At 32.4% G+C, this 23,451-nt stretch overlaps 6 protein-coding genes and 1 long non-coding RNA gene across 14 annotated transcripts in view; 4 read left to right on the top strand and 3 right to left on the bottom strand.

Moving 5' to 3' along the window:
* LOC126926566 (uncharacterized) overlaps positions 1 to 4,985 on the bottom strand; it is a 56,312-nt gene extending 51,327 nt beyond the window's left edge. For all 3 annotated transcript variants that reach the window (XR_007714678.1, XR_007714675.1, XR_007714674.1), the window contains exon 1: positions 2,868 to 4,985. This is a non-coding gene — a long non-coding RNA (uncharacterized LOC126926566). The remainder of the gene's footprint in view (positions 1 to 2,867) is intronic.
* The window catches only part of LOC126926551 (latrophilin-like protein LAT-2), an 81,358-nt gene extending 71,801 nt beyond the window's left edge, over positions 1 to 9,557 (top strand). For 5 of the 6 annotated variants that reach the window (XM_050742913.1, XM_050742911.1, XM_050742912.1 and 2 more), the window contains 3 exons: positions 109 to 195; positions 1,125 to 2,707; positions 9,289 to 9,557. In XM_050742913.1, the coding sequence (XP_050598870.1) occupies positions 109 to 195; positions 1,125 to 1,184 (147 nt within the window). In that variant the 3' untranslated portion in view covers positions 1,185 to 2,707; positions 9,289 to 9,557. The remainder of the gene's footprint in view (positions 1 to 108; positions 196 to 1,124; positions 2,708 to 9,288) is intronic. The other variant, XM_050742914.1, reaches the window with a different exon arrangement.
* LOC126926559 (myoneurin-like) lies at positions 6,107 to 11,116 on the bottom strand. The gene is made up of 4 exons (XM_050742931.1): positions 10,903 to 11,116; positions 10,088 to 10,195; positions 8,788 to 9,382; positions 6,107 to 8,289 (listed from the first exon to the last, which is right to left on the bottom strand). Exons 1-3 carry the CDS (start codon positions 10,957 to 10,959, stop codon positions 8,816 to 8,818), a joined length of 732 nt encoding a protein of 243 aa, XP_050598888.1. The 5' UTR covers positions 10,960 to 11,116; the 3' UTR covers positions 6,107 to 8,289; positions 8,788 to 8,815.
* Positions 11,117 to 11,570: 454 nt separating this feature from the next.
* LOC126926549 (cleavage stimulation factor subunit 1) lies at positions 11,571 to 13,643 on the bottom strand. The gene is made up of 4 exons (XM_050742903.1): positions 13,495 to 13,643; positions 12,411 to 13,311; positions 12,241 to 12,334; positions 11,571 to 12,121 (listed from the first exon to the last, which is right to left on the bottom strand). Exons 1-4 carry the CDS (start codon positions 13,563 to 13,565, stop codon positions 11,877 to 11,879), a joined length of 1,311 nt encoding a protein of 436 aa, XP_050598860.1. The 5' UTR covers positions 13,566 to 13,643; the 3' UTR covers positions 11,571 to 11,876.
* Positions 13,644 to 13,842: 199 nt separating this feature from the next.
* Positions 13,843 to 14,824, top strand: LOC126926563 (ribonuclease P protein subunit p20-like). The gene is made up of 3 exons (XM_050742936.1): positions 13,843 to 14,025; positions 14,351 to 14,519; positions 14,603 to 14,824. The coding sequence occupies exons 1-3, from the start codon at positions 13,843 to 13,845 to the stop codon at positions 14,719 to 14,721; spliced, it is 471 nt and encodes a 156-aa protein (XP_050598893.1). The 3' UTR covers positions 14,722 to 14,824.
* Positions 14,825 to 14,874: 50 nt separating this feature from the next.
* On the top strand, positions 14,875 to 15,527 carry LOC126926564 (transmembrane protein 203). Its single transcript, XM_050742938.1, has one exon. The coding sequence runs from the start codon at positions 14,887 to 14,889 to the stop codon at positions 15,298 to 15,300; it is 414 nt and encodes a 137-aa protein (XP_050598895.1). The 5' UTR covers positions 14,875 to 14,886; the 3' UTR covers positions 15,301 to 15,527.
* Positions 15,528 to 16,326: 799 nt separating this feature from the next.
* Positions 16,327 to 22,075, top strand: LOC126926542 (uncharacterized). The gene is made up of 9 exons (XM_050742882.1): positions 16,327 to 16,616; positions 16,844 to 17,057; positions 17,129 to 17,339; positions 17,413 to 17,677; positions 18,406 to 18,558; positions 18,631 to 19,212; positions 19,311 to 19,723; positions 19,805 to 20,012; positions 20,132 to 22,075. The coding sequence occupies exons 1-9, from the start codon at positions 16,589 to 16,591 to the stop codon at positions 20,359 to 20,361; spliced, it is 2,304 nt and encodes a 767-aa protein (XP_050598839.1). The 5' UTR covers positions 16,327 to 16,588; the 3' UTR covers positions 20,362 to 22,075.
* Positions 22,076 to 23,451: the final 1,376 nt, after the last annotated feature.

The raw sequence follows: 23,451 nt of genomic DNA, 5'->3' as shown, positions 1-23,451 counted from the left end.
TCGCTTGGGATTCGCAGTCTCTATCGGTAACGTTAAATATCACACGTGTATCCCATTTCTGCTTTCTTTTCTTTGCATGGATGATCCATCGACCGATCGATACGGCAGGGACTAGTTGTAGCGCTATCCGTCGCGTGCAACTGCAGAGTTTTGAAAATCTACACCAAGAAGTCGTACAAGCAACCAAAACAACAGGTAAATCTCTATCCTCTCTGTTTTTCTTTTCTCTATTCCCCAAAAGGTGCCTAATTTTTGAAAACCGCTTATTTCCTTCTGTGTTTAGTTATAGTCCGACAGTTAACGACAGATTTGTCCGACTCATTTTCTTAACTTTGTAAAAATGTTTTTCATAACGAATATGCTTTATTAGTTGGTGTCTGCCGTGCGAGTGACAAAACGATTTCGATTTGATTCTTTAAAGTAACTCCTTTTCTAGTCTAGAAAAAGTTTATCGTGCTCTTCGTAGCCTTCGTGGTTTGTGGCGCGCCTCGTTTCTTCAGGTGACTGATAGACTTTGTCTTGCAGATAATGTAGTAGAGCGACCTTATCTGAACATTTATTTCGTGATGTTCATAGTTGAGAAAAGTTATTTTGGCGTCGTTAATGATCTCAGTCAACGACACTATCCTTTGTCACATAGTTGAGACGCTCCTGTTGAGCTTTGTTTCGCCTATATTTTAGAGAACTGTCATTTTCTTTGTTTATATATAACACCAAAATAATAGAATAACGTTAAAAAAAGTGTTAATAAAATCGGCCTAAAATTTCTGCCGCTGGCTTCCGAATTATTTCGATACGATAATTGCCAGGGAAAATACTTGAATTTAAACAAGCTGAAATCGCCAACAAGTAGCCTCGGACTGTGGCGTCATAACTTGTCGACTTGAATTATTCGATGTTCAAAAATAGATTTCATCGCGTGTTTATTTCGTTTCGGTATCTGACCGATAACATTACATTGCAGCGCAGAATCAAACGAATTTTATCCAGCCACTGCTATATCGTCGTTAATCGATATTAATCTTTCACAGTGATTTCACGCGCGATTCGAACGTATCCAGCGAACGAACCGTACTAAGCGTCGAAATGTAACAAACGTATCGCAACACCGTTTATTTTTACAGATCGCGCATTCTAGTAGCAGCAGCATGCAACTGCTCGCACCTGCACCAGATCCGGTCTAGATCCACAAATTTTCGGCTACATTTGCGGACGAAGCCACCAACGAAGATGAAAGTAAAGGGCCATCGAAACAAAGGATTTCCATTACATTTTTCATCTAAACGTATCTCTCGCTCTCTCCGAAATGATTCTCTAGTGCAGCGACATAGATTCGAGAGATATTCTTCTCCTTCTATTACATTTACGAAACTGAGACATATTTCGAACAAAATCGATTTTCATTTGCTGCTCGAGAACGGTTGAAAACATTGGAAAGATATCAAACGTTTAAAGCTAAATATCACCGTGAACTTTGACGATTCTCTGCTGTGCTGTTTTCTTGGGTCAAAGATTTATTCGATTATAGGAGAAAAAAAGCACGGACAAGGAGAGAGTTCAGGGGAAACGATCTCGAACGTGAAGAAAAAGAAACGGCGAGAGAACAGTCGTAATTTACTTTAAATTACGTTTTCCGCTTTCCGGTGGCCGCGTTCAAAGCCTGCGAGCCGAACGCGCTTGAGTAGAGGCTTTTCGTGGCAGGAAGCGGTAGCGAATATCGCGCGCCGTTCCAAACCAGCGAAACTGGAAAGATCAAATTTCATGAGTCTATCGCGTCAGTGGCCACAAAGACGACCACCGGACGCAAAGAGATTATGTCGAGATAGTCGCGTCAATGTATTGCGTCGTTGTTGATATCACAAGCCTTGCATTCCGTGCACGTCGAATGCCACGCTGTAAACGGCATCGCTCCGCACTACTCCGCACAATTTCACCAGATCGAATTGGAAGTAGACGTACGAGTAACTCTTAACATATCCGCCATATCGTCTCTCGTCGCATACACGAATGCCTCTTTTTTTTGCCTTATTTTTCGATCCATTTTACGAAACTACTTTATTTTCTCGACCTTCGTAAGAAAGAGTAAATCGCGTAGAACCACCAACGAAGCAACTAGCGCCAACGGATAGAGAGTAAATCAAGCGGCATTTCGGTAATGCGAGTATTTGCTCGTTACGGAGAAAATCGGAACGAAAGAGGAACGAAAGATGAAAAAGAATGGATCCAATATGAAAGGAGCGGAGGCGCGGTGCATTCGGAAACGCGTTCCCAACGGTTTTGCGGCTGTCATTTCCCTGCGATGTAATTAACACTTGGTAATCACCTATGCGATCGCGTTAGTACACCTAACCACCAGCACTCTGTAAATGTAAACGCATGTAGTTATGAGGAAATAAATATTTTGAAATCCAATAGAAACTGTGGAATGCCGAGGCACATCGGTTCGTGAACAATTTCCCTAGTTAATCGACCGCTTCGTCGACTAGTCGTGGCTAGTCGAGAAACAAGATCCGTTTGTTAAACCAATTACCGATTTCGTTACGTCCACGCCACTGCCCCCTTCGTCCAGTTTCCCTATTCCATCTCGAAATCAATGCTGTCGCCGCTCTAATTGCAGGGACAATTAATTTACGTGAGCTCGCCGCAATCCGTTATCGTTATCTCGATAATTGCGCGAATTACACAGAACAGGAAATTCTCGGAGATGGTAAGCATCTAATACGTATCTGTTTGTGAACCGTAAACACTGAAAAGCGAAGTTTTATCTACAACGAACGTATCCGATCTGTACCGATCAGCGAGTAAACACGAACACCATCACCAGTGAAATAGTAATCGCTAAAGATTCTAATTACGCATATACATACTTGGTACGCTTGTGTCTTGTGCTCCTGCCAACCAACGAACAACGACTCAACTTTCGGTCAAATATTAACAACTTTATGTGAAAAGTCCGCAGAGGATGGCATCGTTCTTCTCATTCGCGGTGGCGTTATCGATTAAATCAAACGTTATAACTTTCATTAACTACGCGCTCTTATCGTTAACGAAAGTCGTGTTATCGCGTCCAAATTTGTGTCACTTCCTTTGCTCTTAATTTTCTCAATTTCCCACAAAATATTCAACGAGAAAATGTCAAACTCGCGGAAGAACTCCGTCGCGTTGATTGCCATGTCGATAATCACTCGCGTTTGACTCAACTGTGCAATTTCATAGGACTCGTGCATTCAGAAGTTTAAACCAAAAGTGTAAAATATTTTAAAAGCCTCTGTAAGGACATATCTTTATGATTAGAAAAGGAGACTATATAACCGATGTAAACGTGCCACGACCGACCGATGAAAACACCGTGTCATGTCGCGCTGTCTCGCCTAGCTATCTGACATTTAATTATCGAGAAGCAGCGCGATGGCCGATGCAGCGAGCCGCACCCCTTTTCGCTCGTTCGTTCGTAAACAGTTTCTTTTTATCTTGTCGTCAACGCGACACGCTGCGACTCGTGCCAAACGCTCCTATTCGATTCTTTGTACAACGTTGCCATTCCGTACACCTGTTCCAAGATTCGTACAAGTACATATCTGCTATAGAATAATTTCTTGACTATTTCAAAGCATTTGAATGTCGGAACAATTTTGCAACTATCTTTCTCGTTTATCGACACGTCTTTCTATCGGTATTTTTTTGTATTTCGAATAACGATGGCGAATGTAGTAAAAGGACGAAATGAAAAACATATTTCTGGCAAAAAGCTGAAACAGAATTTAAATTGGTAGATCAGTCGACAGATCTACCAATACAGATCATACCATATACAAACCACACAGATAAGAAGCAAAAATGACTCATAAGTAGAGAAAATATAGAAGAAATGAAAAGACATTAAAATACCGGTCCACGATTGTTCGTAATAGCGAGCGGAAGGCCTCGTTTCCACTGAAACAAATTGAACAACCTTTTATTGCTATTCCATGTTTCCTGAAAAAGTTATCGCATAATGTTTCAGTGTGGATAGAATGTTTCTATAAGTTGCTGTTTGTTGGAAATGTCTTGGAATGTAGCAACGAGAGACAGCAGAAAGTTGTTCGTTGTTGCTTCGGTGAAAACGAGGCCTAACAATCATGCGCTCGTCCATCGAAGTCAAGGCCAACCTAAGTAGATATCTGTTATATGTATAGTTAGGTCTGTGGATCGTCAAAAAACGCGCAGATCAACAATGTTACACGAACTAAAGGTTAATTGATTTTGACGCAAAGATAACGTAGACGTCGAACAAGAAAGAAGTGAATTTTCATTAGAAGAACGGCGAGCGCATTAATTTGAACGCCTATATATGTATACATACGGTCACGAATTAAAACATTGAAACACTCTTTGAAACAAAATAACTTTCTAAAAATTAGACCAAACGACTTGAATCTTTTTTAGAAGTAAAAGGACTAGTTTACTAGATGATGCATAAAAAAATTTTGAAAAAATTGTAATTGACCGGAACCGCGAAAAAAATAGTAAAGGTCACTTTTTACAACTTGTTTAAAAATTTAAAAAGTATACTTTATAGATTTATGTTAATTATATATGTGCTAAAAATGTCATCGAAATCAAAAATGAATGAAAATTGCAGTTTTCTACGACTTTATGCCTATATCTGAAATAAATCTACATTTTTGTTCATTTTTTTGATGCCTATTGCCTATTTCTATATTAATCGATTTCGATGAAATTTTCAACATGTGTATGTATAGCTGGCATAACCCTTCATAATATGTTACTTACATTTTCGTTACAGGCCCAGATAAAAATGTTAGTAAAAAGTGACCTCTATTATTTTCTTCGCATTTCCAATCAACTGCAGTTTAGAAAAAAAACATTTAACCTATCTTCTAATAAACTAATTCTTTTAACTTCTTAAAAAGATTCAAGTCGTTTAAGTCTAATTTTTAAAAAGTAATTCTGTTTTAAAGGCTGTGTCAATACTGTATGTATGTATATATGTAAGCATGCATGTATGTATGTATGTATGTATCAAAAAAATTGAGTACGAACGATGAATAATCCGATTAAACACGAAATTCGTATTACACTTGGAAATAAGCACAACGAATAAAGAGTTAGCAAAGCAACCAAAGATTTCCTCCGTTTACATAAACACCCATTCTCTTCTTTTAGAACTTTATAGATGATTTTGTAACTTAATTTAAAAAATAACAATAGTTAAAAGATTGTTCTTCGTGTAAATTTCTCTGTAGTAACAAACTGATGATAACAATCACGTTTTTATAGTTCTTGTTTGGATATAAATAGAGTTTCTACTATTAAACGAAAACAAGCATGATAACTCTTTCCTCTTTCTTTTTTTGCTTCGTTTCGTTTTAAGATATATTCAATTTTTCTTTTCCGTTATTGCAATCTGTTTTAGAGTTTATTCTTTTTAAACAAATTCTGTGAATAATCCGAATTATTGGTTCTGTACGCATTTTTCTTCCTTTCGCTTTTAAATTCGCTGTATTTGTAAAGAGCTGCGATCTCGCCATCTGGTGACTAAACGCAATCGATTAAATAGTGGAATCGACATTGTTGACTGTTGATAATTACGATAGCAAGAATTGTATTCAACATCGAACGATACGATAACGTGAGTATGCTTAAAATTTGTTTATTTGTCATGATAATCTTTTCTCCGTTTTTATAGGCAATATTTAACGTTCGTGAGAAATATTTATACTTTCGTAAAATACTTTTAAAAAAGATATCGAATTTTATCAGAACTAATATACTGATTGTACAAAATCATTGTCTTTCATCCTGATTTCTATTAATATTTACAGCTCCAGCTCTGAAACAATTGTTCAACTTAAATATAATTTACGAAAATCTCTAAATTCCATTTATAGAGACACTATAAATTTCTCGATGACGAAAACGAACATATCGTTCGTGTAACTTGTATACCACGTCTATTAAGCAAAGCATATTTCATTTTTATATCTCATTTTATATCTGTTCACAAATAGATTTATCGATAACGACTTTTTAAATTATTTCTCGTCTTCTCTTAGCTTCTCTTAGATATCTGCGAGATCTGACACATCACATTTCGATAGATATATTTTTGATGTTTTTTTTTTCTTTTCGAATTGCAAATTTGTTAAATGTTCGTCAAATTGTAGTACAGATTGCATCAAACGGATAAATTTTATACATACTCGCACACATCGTTGCGAATTGAATTATCCAAATATGATCAAAGCACAATAAATGTACAGTAATATGAAAACGTCTATTGGTGTCGACTACCGAGAATGACAAATGTTAAACTTAAGTTTTCAATAACCTATTTTTCACCGCGAGTTATTCATGTAAAAACATGATTCTCTTGAATTTCTCAAACCGGAGAAGAACTTCCTTTAGCTATTCTTTATAAGAGCTGAAGTATAAGGTTCAGGCTGATAAGAATTCTCTAATTTATAACAAGAATAATACACAGCTAAAATAGTAAATATATATAATATATATATGCGTATGTATATGTTTATGTATATATACACATACGTATTGTAAAAATTCTAATATCGAACCTCGTAGACACTTTTTCTCATAAATGCTAATCATTTACATACTTATGTATAGATAAAATAAATGTACCGTTTACTCTCTCTCTCTCTCGTAAAAAGGACTAAATGTTCTAATTTATAACGTAATATGTATCATAAAGATTAGTGTTTAACTGAATTAGTAAAAAATATGTTTCAGCTATACTTTCTATATTTTCTATAACAGATGTTCACGCTGACACATGTCGTTCCAATCCTTCACGCTACCACGTCGAAGATAAGATCAATTGCCACACACGAAGCTTAACCTTAACTATATACACGCGTATCGCATTTGATTTTAATCTCTCGCGAAAAGCGACGCTTTGTCTCGTCGTGCTACTTACAAGAAAAAGAAAAAATACATGGAATGGCAAATCCTATTTTCCCTTACAGTACAAGTAATTATCAGAAGCAAGCAACTTAGCTAAAACCATTTTCTTTTCTACCTTTTTTCTTTTTCTTTCTTTGTTTACAAACTCTGTCAATTATCTGAATAACGCTTGAGTTAGAAATAAACTCGATCAATTATTTCAGAATTTATCCGAAAATTTTGCAATAAATATTAAGGAAGAGGAGAAGGATAAAGTTATTTTACATTCGCGTGATCTAAAAGATATGTAAGCGCGATCAAAACAAATTGCTTCTTTAATTGCACACATGTTCGAACGTTCAACTGTTAGATTTATCATTCCATTTCTGTATTTCGTTAAAACCTGTAGACCTTTTAATTAGATATAGTTCAATGAATTATATAATCTATCTGTACATTCACAACCGTTCAAATACACAATAATATCAACATATTTAATATTGGACCATTAAATGAAAAGAAAACGGCTTAATAAAAAGATTTACATTCATTACAGAACATCGACGGGCAGCGAAATTCTATTATAAAAAATACATATGCATAAATTTATTATACAATATTTTTGTCGTTTTTCATTTTCTTCTTTTTTCAATTTGAACGATAGGAAGAAAGCATATCCTATTAAAGTGTTAGTTGCCAAATACAAAAGAAACTGAAAATATGAATAATCGAAAAACCGGTTGTTATTAGTAACACTGTACGAGGAAGGAGAATTGATATCACGTCACGACGCGTTTCTCAGAAATTTTATTTCTGCATACCATGAAAAAAGAGAAATCGTTTCACCATAATTCTCATATATTCCATTTCATTCAGTCGTTATTTATATAAGATAAGATATTACAGTAATTTACTATGTACGAATTAATTTTAGCTACTTCCATATCAGATCTGAATTGAAGACTGGTGTTTAAAGACTCCGGCCTCAGCTCTGATTTGAAAACAACTTGTCTATATAAGTCCATATTAAATATATTTTACAATAATATTATCATTGTACATGAACAACGTACGCTCTACACCTTGTTTTTGCATCGTAAACTAATCAGTGCACGAGTAATTTTACTCTTTATCGAAGTAGAAGTACATTAGTACAACTACTCTATGGTACACCCAATACCACTTAATACATTAATTAAACATATAATTATCCTGGCAATGAATGTATATCAAAAACATATCTCAATATTTCGTCTGCGAATTAAAAAGGAAAATAATACTCGTGTACGCTGATTAGAATAACGATCGGCAAGAAGGTGTCAATTTGTTAAAATAGACGAGGGGACTGGATTTGTAACCCCATTGTGTGCGCCGCCCTGGTACCTGCTACAGTAAAAGCAATATTTTATAACAAATTCTTTGTTTTTAAACAAGCTATAATTACGTTTTGACAATGCTCTCTATGATTCAATTTGCTTTCTAATCATGTACTGACATTATTAAAATTTATAAAAATCTATACAAGTTTTATATCATTCATACTTCGTGTTATTAAATAATTTTATACTATGTACTCTTATACTAATCGAAAAGACTGAGAATGCATGGAACGACAATATATCTCCTGTCTCATATGTTATGACCAACGATAATACATATAGTTATGAAATTGTACATTTATAATTAATGCACATTTTTATATTCGTTAGCAATAATTACAGTTATTTGCACATCCATAAAAGTTCAGGAGTGTAAATACATGAAAATAGTTATATACTTTTCTTGTAACACTCATACATTCTCATTCCTTTCCACTTTATTCAACCAAAGTCTAACCAATGCTAATGACGAGTCAAAGAATCAATTGTAAAAAAAAGTGCTTACATGAAGTTGGTAAACAGACGAAAGGAGGTTATTCCTTATTTTCTTCTGTAGTAGTAGCATTAGAAGGATTTTGAGACTCTGATGAAGATGAAGGTGGTGCCTCTGTTGTTGTGTCTGTTGCATCTTGACTCGAATCCGAGCTATCCTTTATGTCTTCCTCCTTTTTCTCTTCACTGACACTAGAACTCTTGCTTTCTTCTGCGAAGCTTTCCGATTCTTCTGTAACTTTTTCCTCCTTGAAATTAGAGTCAAGCACCTTATCAGAAGCCTCTTTACTTTCAGTTTTCGCAACACTCTTGTCCTCGTTATCCGCCAATTTTTCTGTTTCCTCTTTGTGTTCATCCACGTCCATTTTCATAGATTCCTCCTCAGAATGCTTTTCGCTTTTATTGTTAGCTGCTTCTTCGTCTGTATTATTGTCATTATTTTTCTCTTGTCGCTTAGGACGCCCGCGTCCACGACCGGTGCCTTTTGTTGATGTATCCCTTTTTTCTTTTTTAGGTGGAGATGGCACAGGTGTTGATGAGGTTAGGCCTCGTGCTGAACTACGTGTGCGCCTCCTCCCTTCAACTTCTCCAACAGATGCATTTAAATCCTGCAATAGGAGATCACCCACTATTAATCATAACTCTAAATGCAGCATAATCCAAATAGCATCTTACAACAAATCAGCTTCTTACAACAATAATGAAAATTTTAAAATACGATTAAAATGCATAGTATACTCTACTACCCACACAATTAAACAATAACATGACTTCTTTTTGTAATTTAGTCTATGCCTATTAATTTTTACTCTAGCGAAATAATATAAAAATTCATGTTATTTGTACATATCCTTACTACAACTATAACGTAAAAGTGAGATTAAACACAGAAATGTGAAAAGATATAATACTACATATATATCAATAATTAGAGTAACAACAAAGAATCAGCTATTCAATCTGAAAAATATGAATGACTTCATAATTGGCGGTTACGACGTGTATTAGCGGGAAATCCTCTGTCTCCCTCCCCCACCTGAGAGAATTCCCCTTGCCCCTACCCCAGCCCTTTGTATCCCCACTCTTAACACCCTTTTCCTCACGTAGGCAAACAATATTTACGGGCAGGCTAAATGGAGGGAAATAATAAAGGGATGAAATCTTGATTCTTTGAATTTTGGGAACATTTACAAATTTTTCGACAAACCTAATTCTCACCGTGTAATCTAATTTTAAGAAAATAAGGAAAATACATAAACAGAAAAGAATAAAGAAAGAAAGGTATAAACGAAGAAAAAAAAAACAGAACGCACCTTTGTGACTCGCTCTCCTTCTTGAGCCAATCTTTCTAGTGTAGAGAGTCTTTTCGTGCCTCCTCGTTTATTTTTCGTTGGACTTGGTTTCTCTTCTGCTGAATGATCCTGAAAATAAATAATTGCTGCATTTTAAGAAGATTCGATGAAATATATAAAAATTCATCGTCTCGTAATTGTAATCATAACTTAATGTAAAGTAGTAGAAACAAATTAAATGGTAAACGATTTAAGGATTATGTCGAACTAACAGAAAAACGCATAAACGTGATGATAATTACACCCGTGATAAGATTATCAAGAACCGTTGAACTATATGAGAATACATAGCAGGTTTATTTAAGTTTCCCGCCATTTTGCCAAGTCGATATGTATTTCTAGCGTCGTAGTCTCGAACAATGTTTCTAAAAGAGAGTGAGTTTTCGTAGAAAACCGTATGACAGACAGTCTTAGAATCAAAATCTATTTCCCGCCTTTTTTTGTACAGGCTTATTGCCATTAACCAGCGACTCCCTTCGTCACGAGAGTTACAAATAAAAAACATCCACCATCTTTGCTAATGAAGGACAAACGGCGCAGCTTTGAAAAATCACTGAGCCTGTAGCTACGCGGTATAAAGCGTCCGTGCATTTTAGCTGTATAGCTTCGTGTCTCACGTAATCACTTTTCAAACGACATTTCTTTATCGTAGCACAAGCTATTCCATCGAATTTTCGAGAGAACGAGCGTCTCTTCGTATTTCAGGGGCGCAACACGCCGCCTTAGCATGAAAACTCGGCTTGATGAAGATATTTCTCGTGCTTCCCTCTGCTTACCTTTGACACATCCTCGATATTGTTATCGTTCTTGCTCTCCGCCTTGATCTCCGACATTTCTTCGCAACTGAATCACTCAAAAACACTGGAAAAACCACAATTTCTCAACAAGAATCCGTGCTGAACCCGGTCGCACTGTTTATACGATAAGCAAAGATGGCGGTTAGCGTGGGTCACGTGATACATCGTCAAACGCAGAGCGGGAGTTCAGAGCGCCGCCTTGCGATTAACCGAGTAATTTGACACGTAGCGACGCATAACGCATGGAACATTTTAAATTCATTCATGTAACTTTTACTTTGTTATTCTTCATCATCCGTAACTGTTAATTTATCTGTTGATGTTCTTTTCGATCTTATCGATAGAACCATTATACAACTTTTTTTTTAACACGATGAAAATACTTGGTTACTGTACTTCCGGCGTTATTATCGAAAAGCGAAAGGAAATACAAAATGCACTTCACTACTAGCATGCATTTCATATGCATACTTCCGAATATTTTACCGGAATACATTTGCTCGTATAACGTAATACATTTCTTTTTGATGCACTACTTATTTGTAAACATGAAAAATAAAAAATTTTCAATTTTTATAATCGATAATTTAATAGACGCATAAACTATTGCGTCATTTATGTGAATTCATCCATTCGTAACACTGACATCGGTGAAAATTATCGTCTTTTTTACTTCAATAAAGTAAAATGAAATGAATAAGTACATTTGATATAAAATTAGGTATAACATACGCTAAATGAATAAACGTTTGTCGCTTCAGGGCATAGCAAGTAATCATTTGGTCATTTAAGATTGTTTGTACAAAATTTTTTAGATATCATTCGCAGTCCGATACTTCTTTCTCAACGTTTCAATGATTATTATTCTGTTAATCATATTAAAAGCTACACTAAATGTTACCAAACTTAAATTTGTTATGTTCAAGATGGGTATTGATTCTTTAAATTCTAATCTAATGAGTGGGCATTCTTCTGAACCAAAATCTTGCTCTAAAATCATCACTGCACGTTAAGAATGCTGGAGCGGTTGGAGAATGGACAATCAATCTTACTGGACCATTATGTCCTAATGATAGTAATTGTTTCCTAGATGCATTTCGAGAATTCCATGCACATAATGATGTCGTCGCTTCATCGGGAAACATTACATAGTCTTCAGTGTGATTAAAAATAGCTTGAGCTTTATGTTCTTGCTTGCCTATTAAAAACCATTAATTAATCACAATACATATACAATATAATTTTACACAACAAATAAAGAATTAATTTAACTTTTTTGTATATACTTTGGACATATTTAATGTTTTGGTATTTTACCTGTAGTTCCAGCACCTGTATATGCTATTAGACATCTGCTAGTAGACAGTTCCCATAATTTTATCAAAGAATCTTTCCCTGATGACAGTAAATACTGAAATTCAGAATTATAAGATTATGTATTAATGTACAAATTTATTACATAACAAGTATACATTTTTAATACAAACCTTTCCATTTCTTGTAAAAGTCACTGAACATACTTCATAGCCATCATGCGCTTTTACAAAAGTATTTATACATCGGTTTGATACACCATCCCATAATTTGATACTTCCATCTTTACCAGCCGATGCATAAGTTTTTGCATCGGGAGAATACTTAATACTAGTTATTCCAGCAGTATGTTGATGATTTGGTATGCTACAAACAAAGCACTGTGCTGTATTAACGTCGTATAACCTGACTACTGGATGATTGGTTCCAACAACCAAAAAATCACCAGTAGGATGAAAAGATAAACATCGTATCTGATCTGCGTCTGTAATAGTTCTGAATGCCTTTTTAACACTGGCTTTGCTGAAATCAAACAGCTTAATAGAAAAGTCTCTGCTCCCAGATACAAGAATAGGTTCTCTTGGGTGAAATTCCAGACATGTCACTTCTTCTAAATGATCATACAATGTCCTTATAACTGGATGACCACCTGTTTGATCACCAGGTGCCATTTCATCTGGTGCAGACTTAGCTAGCATTCTGTCCACGTCTAAAATTTTAATTGATGCGTCGACTGATCCAGTTGCTATTAACTGACCATCTGCAGAAAATGCTCCAGCTCTGCAATTTCCTTTGTGGGAAGTTACATAGGCAGTCTCATATTGTGCAGGTTCTGGTGCTTGGGTTTGAGCTTCTGTTTCAAATTCTAAATCTAGACCAGGTCCCAAAGTGTTATCAAAAGTCGATGTGAAAGAAGATAAGTTACTCGTGTCCTTTTTAGAACGATCAGGTTCATGAGCTAGACCAATCAACATTAAATGAAGTAAACGATCGGATGGAGGGCATGGAGGTTCTGCTTGAATTATATTTGACAGCTGTACTGCCAATGTCTGGTGTCCATCATAGAACAATTGGCTAAAATATTTATTATACATTATTAATAAATTTCAATTTATTTAAAAAGGATTATATTGAAGTACTTGCAAGTCGCAAATAAGTTTAATAAAGTAATTTTAGTAATTTAAGAAAACTATTACTTTCACTACTTCAGATGACTAAAAAATAATTTATATATGTGCAAAAGCAGAAATACGTAACCTGATCATAAGCCTGTAAAGGAGTTCTCTGCTTTTTATAATATTTTTCGGGTCCACTTCTGGTTCCTTCATAGTGTACAAATCTCGTATTTCACGTTAAGTTAAAGATTATCACCTCTTTCCGGTACGATGCACTAAATCGTACTCAAAACGCCCATCAATCGATGCCGTTGCTTTTCGAGGTTATAATTCTTTCTCATAACTGATCCAATAAGTAAAATTACCCCTGAATGCTTACATAGTCAGTTTAATAGTCTTTTCTTATTTAATCAAAGAAAGATTTTTATTAATCGAATTCTTCTGTTACAAATAAAAAATCAACAGAAAGTCGCGTGTAGTATTTGTCAGAATGGCCGATATACACGAACGTCCCAAGTTAAAAGTGAACTTTCCAAGAAAGGGAAATAATCCAACAGTGAAACGTAAAAAATTACTGTCTTCTGATTATATTATTAAGAAGAGACAACCTTTTGATACAAAGAAGAAACGGAAGAATAACGATATATATATTACTAATAGTACAAACTTTAAGGTAATTTTTAGCATGAACGTATAACCTTTACTTTTAACACTGTTAATTGTTAATTGTTAATAAGTACGAGAATAAAGTCTCATTCCTATAGATTTTATCATGAAATTTCTTATTACGTTATCTACTGACCAAAACATATAAATATGCAATTATAAAATTTCTTCCATTTATTGAATTTATACATCTGGAGTTTTATATTAAATACAAGTTCATATAGTTCCTTATACAGTTATGTAAATCATCAGTGAAATAATAATTGTAAGATATTTTTACAATTACATTTTCTTTAATTTTAATTGTTTTTTCTATATTTCCATAATATAAGGCTCAATTAAAAAGATGTGAAAAACACTTAAATAATGGTACCTCCGAAGTGATTATTCATGGTCTTGGTGCTGCCGTACAAAGAGCATGTAGCTTGGCTCTACAATTAAAGAAGAATCATTATGATAGCATAGAATTAGAAGTCAAGACTTCTACGATATCTCTTATTGGTATATAAATATTACATATAAAAGATACAAACCATATTCATAATATTACATATTATATTAAAATAATTTTTTATTTATTTCAGATGATTTTGAACCTGTTAATGATAACGCAGATTATGAAATAATTAATCGAAAAAACTCAGCAGTACATATTCGAGTGTTTCGAAAATTTTCGCTGCGTACCCTTAAATATCAAGAATAAAATATAACTTTCTAAAAAATACTCAAGATTCTTTAATAAAAACAATTTACAATAAGTAACAAAAGACAACTGATAATACAATAAATGAAAATATAAAATCAAATTAGTAATTAGATATTTAATTATTATTAGATACTATAATTAGATATTTTTAATTGCTTTAAAATGATATTTACTTTAAATGAATTGGAACATTGGTTAGGACTGACTATTTTTGAAATGTGGATAAATTTAGTTTCATTAACAATTTTCTCAGTGTTACTAGCTCTTAGATTGGACGAAAATTATTTCCTGGGCAATACAGGATGGTGGATAGTATTCTCACCACTTTTTGTTGCTGATGGTCTGAATGCTTATTTTTGTGCAATTATTTTCATAAGAATGCATATGGAAGGAATGGTCAAAGCTGCTGTTTTAAGAGGATTATGGAGTCTCGTATTGTTGATCCTAATATTTGTTTTTAAATATCTCCTGTGTAGAAAGCTATCAGGACAAAGTCCTTTAGAATATTCAGAAGTTTTGAGCCCTCTATTTATTCTTTTGCAATTAATTGCAGTTAGAGCATGTCAACTTCATTAACTTCTATAGCATATTATTACATACATAAAGTCATAACATACTTTTCATCATAATCCATTACCATATGTATACAGACAAAAAATGTATTTATCGTTTTACTATTTCTAACAATTTATTATTAAAGTAAATAAGCTTATAAAGTATAGTAAAATATCTAAGAAATAAATTCAGTTATAGAAAATACAATGTAAATGTAATATTGTAATAAAGAATTGTTTAATGCTTAATACTGTTTCTTAATTTAATCATTAACTTTATGTTACTAAGTTTTTTTATACTACTAGAAAAATTTAAGCTAAAATTCTTTCATAATAGTTACTAATACCTTCGGTAAATTTGTTTCAAATCAATACTTCTAAACATTAATGAATGGTCTGCATCAGATATTACAATATTTCAATGTATGTATTTATATGTATACAAAATAATAAATTTACGATGTACCCGTTTGTCACGCGTTTGTTAATATATTTCATAAGCATTTTATAATAGGAATAATCGGAAAGATTCGTTTAATCAAGCGTAGGACATTTGAATCTAAATACATATACAGTTAGCTTGCATCATTGTCCATTATGTACAATAGTATAAACTCTTTACTATGGATAATTTGTAATATTAGATTCGAATAAATTTTCATTAACGATGTATCGTTATATTAGATATGTCTGATATAGGAAAATGTATATAAAAATCAAAAATTGATATCATAATTACAATTGTTAATAATAAACAATTGTGAAAGTTTTAAGATATCCTAAAAGCAAGGATCAAATTTTTATTTTATAGAATTTCCGATCAACTTAAGTCAAAGAAGTTTTTAAGAAGGAAAAGGACGATTTTTCATTTTAGGACAATTTATAATTGAAAAATGCAAAGTTTTTAAATATCGAAATGCTATATGCATGATTGCAACAAGAGATAATAATAAATAATAAAACGGAATTAATTTGATAAATTTAGTAATGTTCTATTTATATTCTAAAGAACAATGGACAAGCGTAAAGCTCAGGATAGTCTGAATTCTCCCTCCAATCATCCTTTGTGCAAAATCAATATTTCTAGCAAGAGGGTGAGAGAAACGGATGAGACTGTAGGTATCCGCGAATTGGAGAAGGGGTGCTAATCGGACTACACTATAAGCAAAGCCTGTTGCTGCAGTCACATTTCAAAATCCGTTGTTGCAATAAGTTGATCGTTCGAATAAAAAAAAATTCGATTGTGTGTTAACAGGATTTAAGTATCAGAAAAAAGTTAGTGATGTGCTGTGAATTTCAATCCAAAGATTATGGATAAGCTGACTAATTGGACCCGTGGTCAGTGGTTTCTTATATTTTGATATTTTTTCCCTTTGTTTTTTTTTATTACTGGTATTAATTTTTTCACATTATGATAAAAAGTACATATATGTGAAAGTAATTCTCCATAACAGATGTAATTAAAAATTGAGACATAATAAGAAAAAAAGGATCAATTTTATAATTATCTTTTATCCCTCAACTTATATTTTATAATTATTTAATCACTTCTACTTTATCTATAGGTATAAATATATCATTATCAACACCAATACCTGGGCAAAATTGTGTCTCAAACTTGTCAACATCTTCAATTTTAGACAAATTACTAATCATTACTCCATCAATCACATCAATACATCAAGAGCTAAAATGGATTTTTCTTTTACATACATATGGTTTTGCCTGCCTCTTCTTTGTACTTGCATTTTACACATTTTTATCTATTCTACACTTAAGGTATGAAATTATATCTTATTCCAGATATACAGAACTACAAAAGTATTGAAAAATATTGTATTTTCTTTTAGGTCTCTTATATCAAGCCGGCCTTTTATGTCCACAATTAATATGTTTTTATGTATACTTGGAGCATCAAGAGCAGCATGCCTCTTCATAGATCCATATAATTTTAAAAATATTATGCCCAAAATTATTGGTTCCATTATTTGGGATGTTGGATTTCCATGTGTAACATCTGCCTTCAGTCTCATACAACTGGCTTTTCTGCAATTAACTCAGGTAAGTTTAGTGTTCTAGAAAAAATTGAACATTAAACAAAACTGATTTAATATATAGTAAAATATATTTCCAGCTTAAATTTGGACCAGAGAAGATTCAAAAAGAATCTTGTCTCAGTATAATCATAACAGGACACTTTTTTTTTGTAATTGCTAGTGACGTTGCTCTTACCTCCCATAATTGTTATATAGTAAAGTATGTGGTCCAAACAGTGTTCCTTATCTGGAGTATTTTATTGTACTTAACATTTCTACATGCAGGATATAAGATAATTCATTTACTGCAATCTGTGCCAAGTAGTATGTTAATGAGAGACAATTCTAATACACATCAAAAAGGTTTGTTTCTATAAGCTAACTTCAGTTTATTTAAAATTATGGTAAAAAATAAGACTTTATATAATTAACTAATAAGTATTAATAATATGGGTAATATATCTATTGTAATATATATATTATAATAGATATTATATTATATTATAAGGTGTAATGTTATTATTAGTTACTCGAAAAGGTTTGTGTAGTTTTTTCGGTTACCAATGAATTGATATCAAATTTCGGTCAATAATTTGTATAATACAATGTATAAAGTTAGTATCAGCAAAAAGTTTAATCTATATAGTTGGTATACAATTCAAAAAAATTCATCCAATATTCGGAAACAGGAAAGATGTACACGATAACACATGACCTCGTTCTTCCTTCAACTCACCAAAAAATAAGGAATGGATAGAAGTTTCTACCGCATCCTCCTTACAAGCCAGATCTGTCTCCTCTATCAACTATTTTGATCAATGTTAAATTTGCAAATAGTAATTTTAAAAATGATGCCATAGTCAAATCAGTAATTAGTTCATTTTTTGCAAATAGAAATCGAAGTTTTTACAACGAAGAAATGCGCAAAAATAATAAATGATGATTATATTGTTAAATAAAATTATGTTATAAAAGACTCGGAATATTTGTATTTTGTTCTAGGAATTCACACGAACTTTTTTCAGTACCTAATATTGATAATATAGGTATTAAACAACTATTTAAATATTTCATATTAAGTGTTGTTTTAGGTATTATGCAATTGGCAATGTTAGCTCCTTATAATAACTTGGCATCATCTGTTGCCACTGCCTTAGTACCTACTTTGCTCAATCCCAAAATTAAAGATGCTGAAATAACAGAACCTGCAACCCTTACAAATGATTTGGACAAAAATCCTAAAGGTAAATGAGAGATGAAAAAGTATAGGTATAGAAGCAATATATTTTTAAACTTCTTTTACTTTAATACCATAGATCAACCTATGAAAATAACAGAAAAAGAGGAACAGGTTCAAAAAGAATGTGACAAATCACCTTGTAAAAGTATGTCATCCCAAGATGACAGAACAATTCCCAAGTCGACTGTACCAGAAGTATATGTTAGACCCCCAACACCTACGCCATCAGCAACAAATTTACCTATAATAACAGTATCTAGTCCAAGCCGTAGAAGTTCAGTAGCTAGTAGACGAAACAGTGATGCGTCTAGATCCTCTCGTAGAAATTCAGAGTGTAGTGTTAGATTTATAAATGAAGAGGATGGTTTCACATCGGAATGTCGACGCAATTCTGACTTTAGTCCTAAACATTCACCTGAGATTGATAGAAGACGATCTCCGGACAAGATGTCTCGAAGATATTCTGAAAATGTGACACCTTTAGGAAATATTAGGGATTTAAGACGATGTTCTGATTTTTCACATGAAAAGAATAGAAGTTCTCAATTTGCTGCTAAATTAAAAAGGAATAGCGATTTTGGGAACAGAACACCTAGGCGAATGTTACCTCCGACCGATCTTCATAAATTGCCAAAAGTCGTGGACCTAAGTCCTACAGGTAGATAAAACCTAACAATAACACATATGCACACATATAGGTTATCAATCTTAGTATAAATAAACTTTTATTTCAATTATACTTCATTTATATTTTAGGTTCAAGACGTAATTCTGATGTTAGCGGTTTTACTCCCCGAACTGAGATACGTAGAAATTCAGATATTTCCTTTCGACGTAATTCGGAATTTGTTCACGTCAAGCCACTGGATTTAAATCGTCGAAGTAGTGATATTACTATTAGAAGCTTGAGTAGAAGTCCAACTCACGGTCGTAGCATAGTTCCTGAAAAAATAGAGATACAAGAAAAATCTGAATCTGATTCGGATCAACCCGATTGTAGTGAAAAAGCAGCTCTAATGACAGAAAAAAGTAAAGATAAAGATGATGATGGAAAATTACGAAAGAAAAATTTATCTTGGAAAAATGAAAAAGAGAAAGAAGATGTTGAAGATATAACGGTCGAAACTAATTTGCTTCCCGAAAATACTAAAGTCGACGGAAAAGTTGGGGTATTTTTATTTTAATTTAATGTTTGTCTCTAAAATTAACTTTGGTTATATCATTTTACAAGGTTGAATACTTTTTTTCAGAATAGCGATTTTACGCTTCATTCAATATTAAATCATATTGCGTATGCCAATAGGACTAAATCCGATACGCCTTTACATATGTTGGAAGAAAATACAGCGGCAGTTAGGAGATCGCAAATTCGAAAAGTATTAAATGTAACATATGCAACTGCGGTTTTAGGAATCATTTTATGCATTACAGACGTAGCACGTATTTTTGGGCCATACGGTAATTTAATATAAAATATAAGATTACTAGCATAAATGTATTAAATGCTAAATAACAAATTTGATTTTTGAGAAAAGGAACATTTTTGTAAAAAACTACAAATTTTTTGTTTAATATAGGTCTCCTAGCCGAGACTACAAAACATGGTATACAACTAATCATCACACAATATCCCAGACCATGGCCCTGGTTTATATATCAAACTGTGTGCAGAGGTTTGGAACTAATCATGGGTTGCGCAATGGCGAGTATTACAAAACAACCATCAGTAAGCCCACGACATCAATATTTAGGCAGTTATCCTAATTATAATATACATGTGAAAAGAGGTAATAATCCTTATATATAAAGCAATATATTGTTAAGTTGAGAATTATAGAATTGAGATGCCAAAATGGATATTTTTAAAACATTATATTTTATCTGAGTTTATATTCTAAATCTTATAGAAATATATTTACAGTTTTACAATTATTCAGAATTCAAATAAGGAAATCTTATTTGTTCATAATATTATAATGAAGAAGAAAAGAACAAATAATCACAAAAATATAGTATAAATTTAAATGTAATTGATAGAAAAAGCAAAAAGAGATAAAAGACAGTTAAAATATCCTTTAAATGAATATAGCAATAGATCAGTATGTTCTCTCAAACATGAATGTGTGTTCTAATAACTTATATATAAAAGTACATATACTACATTTCTAAAGAGAAATTTTACACAGGAAATATTCTTCTAAAGAATATATCTTGATTGAAAAATGTTTCTATTTTTCAGATTAGATTAGTTTTTAAATACATTATTTTGATAATGTTTTCAGTTCCTTTTATTTTAATCGGAAGCAAAATATTTTACAATTTAATGGAATAATGAATCTTTAGAAAAGAGCTACTGTTTCCTAAAAGAAATACCTGATATTTGTATATAAAAGAATATCGTATTAGTAGACAAATCACTCATAAATAAGAAGATTTTATTCTACATCTATTGCACCAATTGATAATTAATAGTAATAACAATTCAAGTTTAAAGTGCCCTACTATTGAATGTTTAACAAAAACTCTTTGTAACTGATATATAATCAATCTATCTGCAAATGCAAATCGTAACAGTGTTGTGATCCTACATGTGATATACAATCGTGTCTAGAATAGGAGGCCATTTTACGCTTATGTAAGTGTCATATAACAATGTAACAAACTACTTATGAGATAAGAGACTGGTAAATTTTGTTACTTATTATTTACTTATTATTACTTATTATTTTCTTACTTAGTATTTTATTTTAAAAAAGTTCTTTGCAAGCTTTTGCAAAAATGTTAAGTTTTCTTGAATTAAATAATTTTTATAACCAAGGTTCTTGTAAGTAATAACAGGTATTACTTGATAGTACAACCATACTATGAAATTATAACAATATTATATTAACATATTTTTATATTCTTAATAACATTAATTGTCATGAAATATTGAAATTATTAATCAAGAATATGTGACACGATTATCTCAATGAAAATAATGTGTATATGTGTGTGTGTTTTGCGGGCGTGCGTCGTGCGTCGCGTGCGTGCGTGGAAGAAAAAAAGAATGGATAGAGAGAAAATAATTTATATATGAATTTTGATATGTGATATATTAGCTCAAAACTTTTGTGTTATATAATGCAATAATTATTCTTTCTATTTTGTTTATATTATTAAAATCTAGATTTGAGGAATCAAATATATTTAAATTATTAATAGCACATTATTATAAAGTATGAAATATAAAGCATTACGAAATATGGAACAAAATATATAATTATACTTACACAAGCATGAAAGGTCTCACTATTTGTTTAGAAAAATCATATTAGGTAAATGTTCAATGTGCCAAATCTTATGTTAATGATATTAAATGTTTATAAAGATTGATTCATATAAATTAGTCTTTTAAAATTATTGGTATAAATCGATATTTATATACTATTCAGTGTACGTACAATAATGAATAACATTTTAACTGTACTGATGAATGCTGTTCAAAATGATAGTACACAATAAACCGCTATTTTTATCGATCAACGTCATATTATTAGAAAAGAACCTATTCCACAACACAAAGCTTAACGAGAATTTTGCATAATAATAAAAATTAAAAATGAAGAAATTTAACTAATTTATAAATCACTCTCCTTTACAATATTTTTTTAAACATTTTATGAAGTATAGCAAATATTATGTATAATTATTTAAAATTATAAATTATAAAGTTATGTTCAACACAAAATTCGGATGATGTATAAAAGCGAAAGATTAGATTAGAATTACAGCGGGGAAGAAACTTATTATTAATATTATATTGTTCTTATCTTATCTTATAGTATTGTATTATATTGTTATTATCACGGAGCAGATCCCTAATTTTGTAGGTCCTTGTATATGCTAATGTTAGTTAAGCTCACCACTTAGCCGCGTGGTACAGCACTAGTCTGGGAACAACTATCTAGTTGCAAAATTTTGTACCACTGGTAAGTCAAAGAGGAAATCTACTTCCTGGAGTGGGTAAGACGCTTAATGTCGGGATTTGAGGTTTACAAAGTGACGACCATAAAACACTGCGATCGATAAGTTAGGATTTTGTATTTAGTGCTATCCTTCGGTGAATGGTATATTCGATAATGGTATATTTATATTAACGAGAAGCAACAATTGATACTTGACACTGGCGTATCAAAAACGAAGATTATATATTCTGTCTGTATATTGTTAACACTGTTATAGAACGTTGTGAGGGTAAAAGAAGTATGAAGCAAGACAAATGAAAATGATTATTTAGTTCAAACAGTGAGCGTATAAGTCAGTAGAGTGAGTTATTATAGTAGCGCGTCGTAATATAAGATGGCGCATAATGCCTAAGAGATTAATGTCGGAAGTTGTGTTTTACAAATTGGTTGTTACCATACCACTTTGATTTATTCGTTAGGATTTGTAGCGCAGTATGATCTTGAATCTGCAACCTACAATACTACTATATTATCACGGACGAAATATGAGAATAGACAAATTACCTTATGGACTTTCGTAGCCCAATGCGAATGTCATACCAACTTGGGAAGTTGATACTAATTTTAGCGTCTTTTATTCACAAACGGTGGCTATTTGATAAAGTATTTATTAAAGAAATATTAGTGAGAATTAAACAACAGTCATGTGTAAATGCATATGTGCCGATAGAGAGGGGAGACGTTTGATAGGCAATTGCGTGCTAGATGGAGTCACGATATGTATCGCGCAAATATTTCTCGGAGGCTTAAGAGGTAAGACAGATACAAGTAAAGAAATAAACGAGTGAACAAAGCTACAGAGGCTTTTACTAGTAAACTAAATAATTTCAAAATCATGAAGTTCAAGTAAGTTTATCGACCACATGTTTATAACTTTTGTTTTTCATCTC

The sequence above is a fragment of the Bombus affinis genome, chromosome 18 (genome assembly GCF_024516045.1).
Source record: "Bombus affinis isolate iyBomAffi1 chromosome 18, iyBomAffi1.2, whole genome shotgun sequence".
Classification (NCBI taxonomy): Eukaryota; Metazoa; Arthropoda; class Insecta; order Hymenoptera; family Apidae; genus Bombus; species Bombus affinis.
The sequence above is the reverse complement of the archived record's forward strand: the minus strand, read 5'-3'. Positions and strand labels throughout refer to the sequence as shown.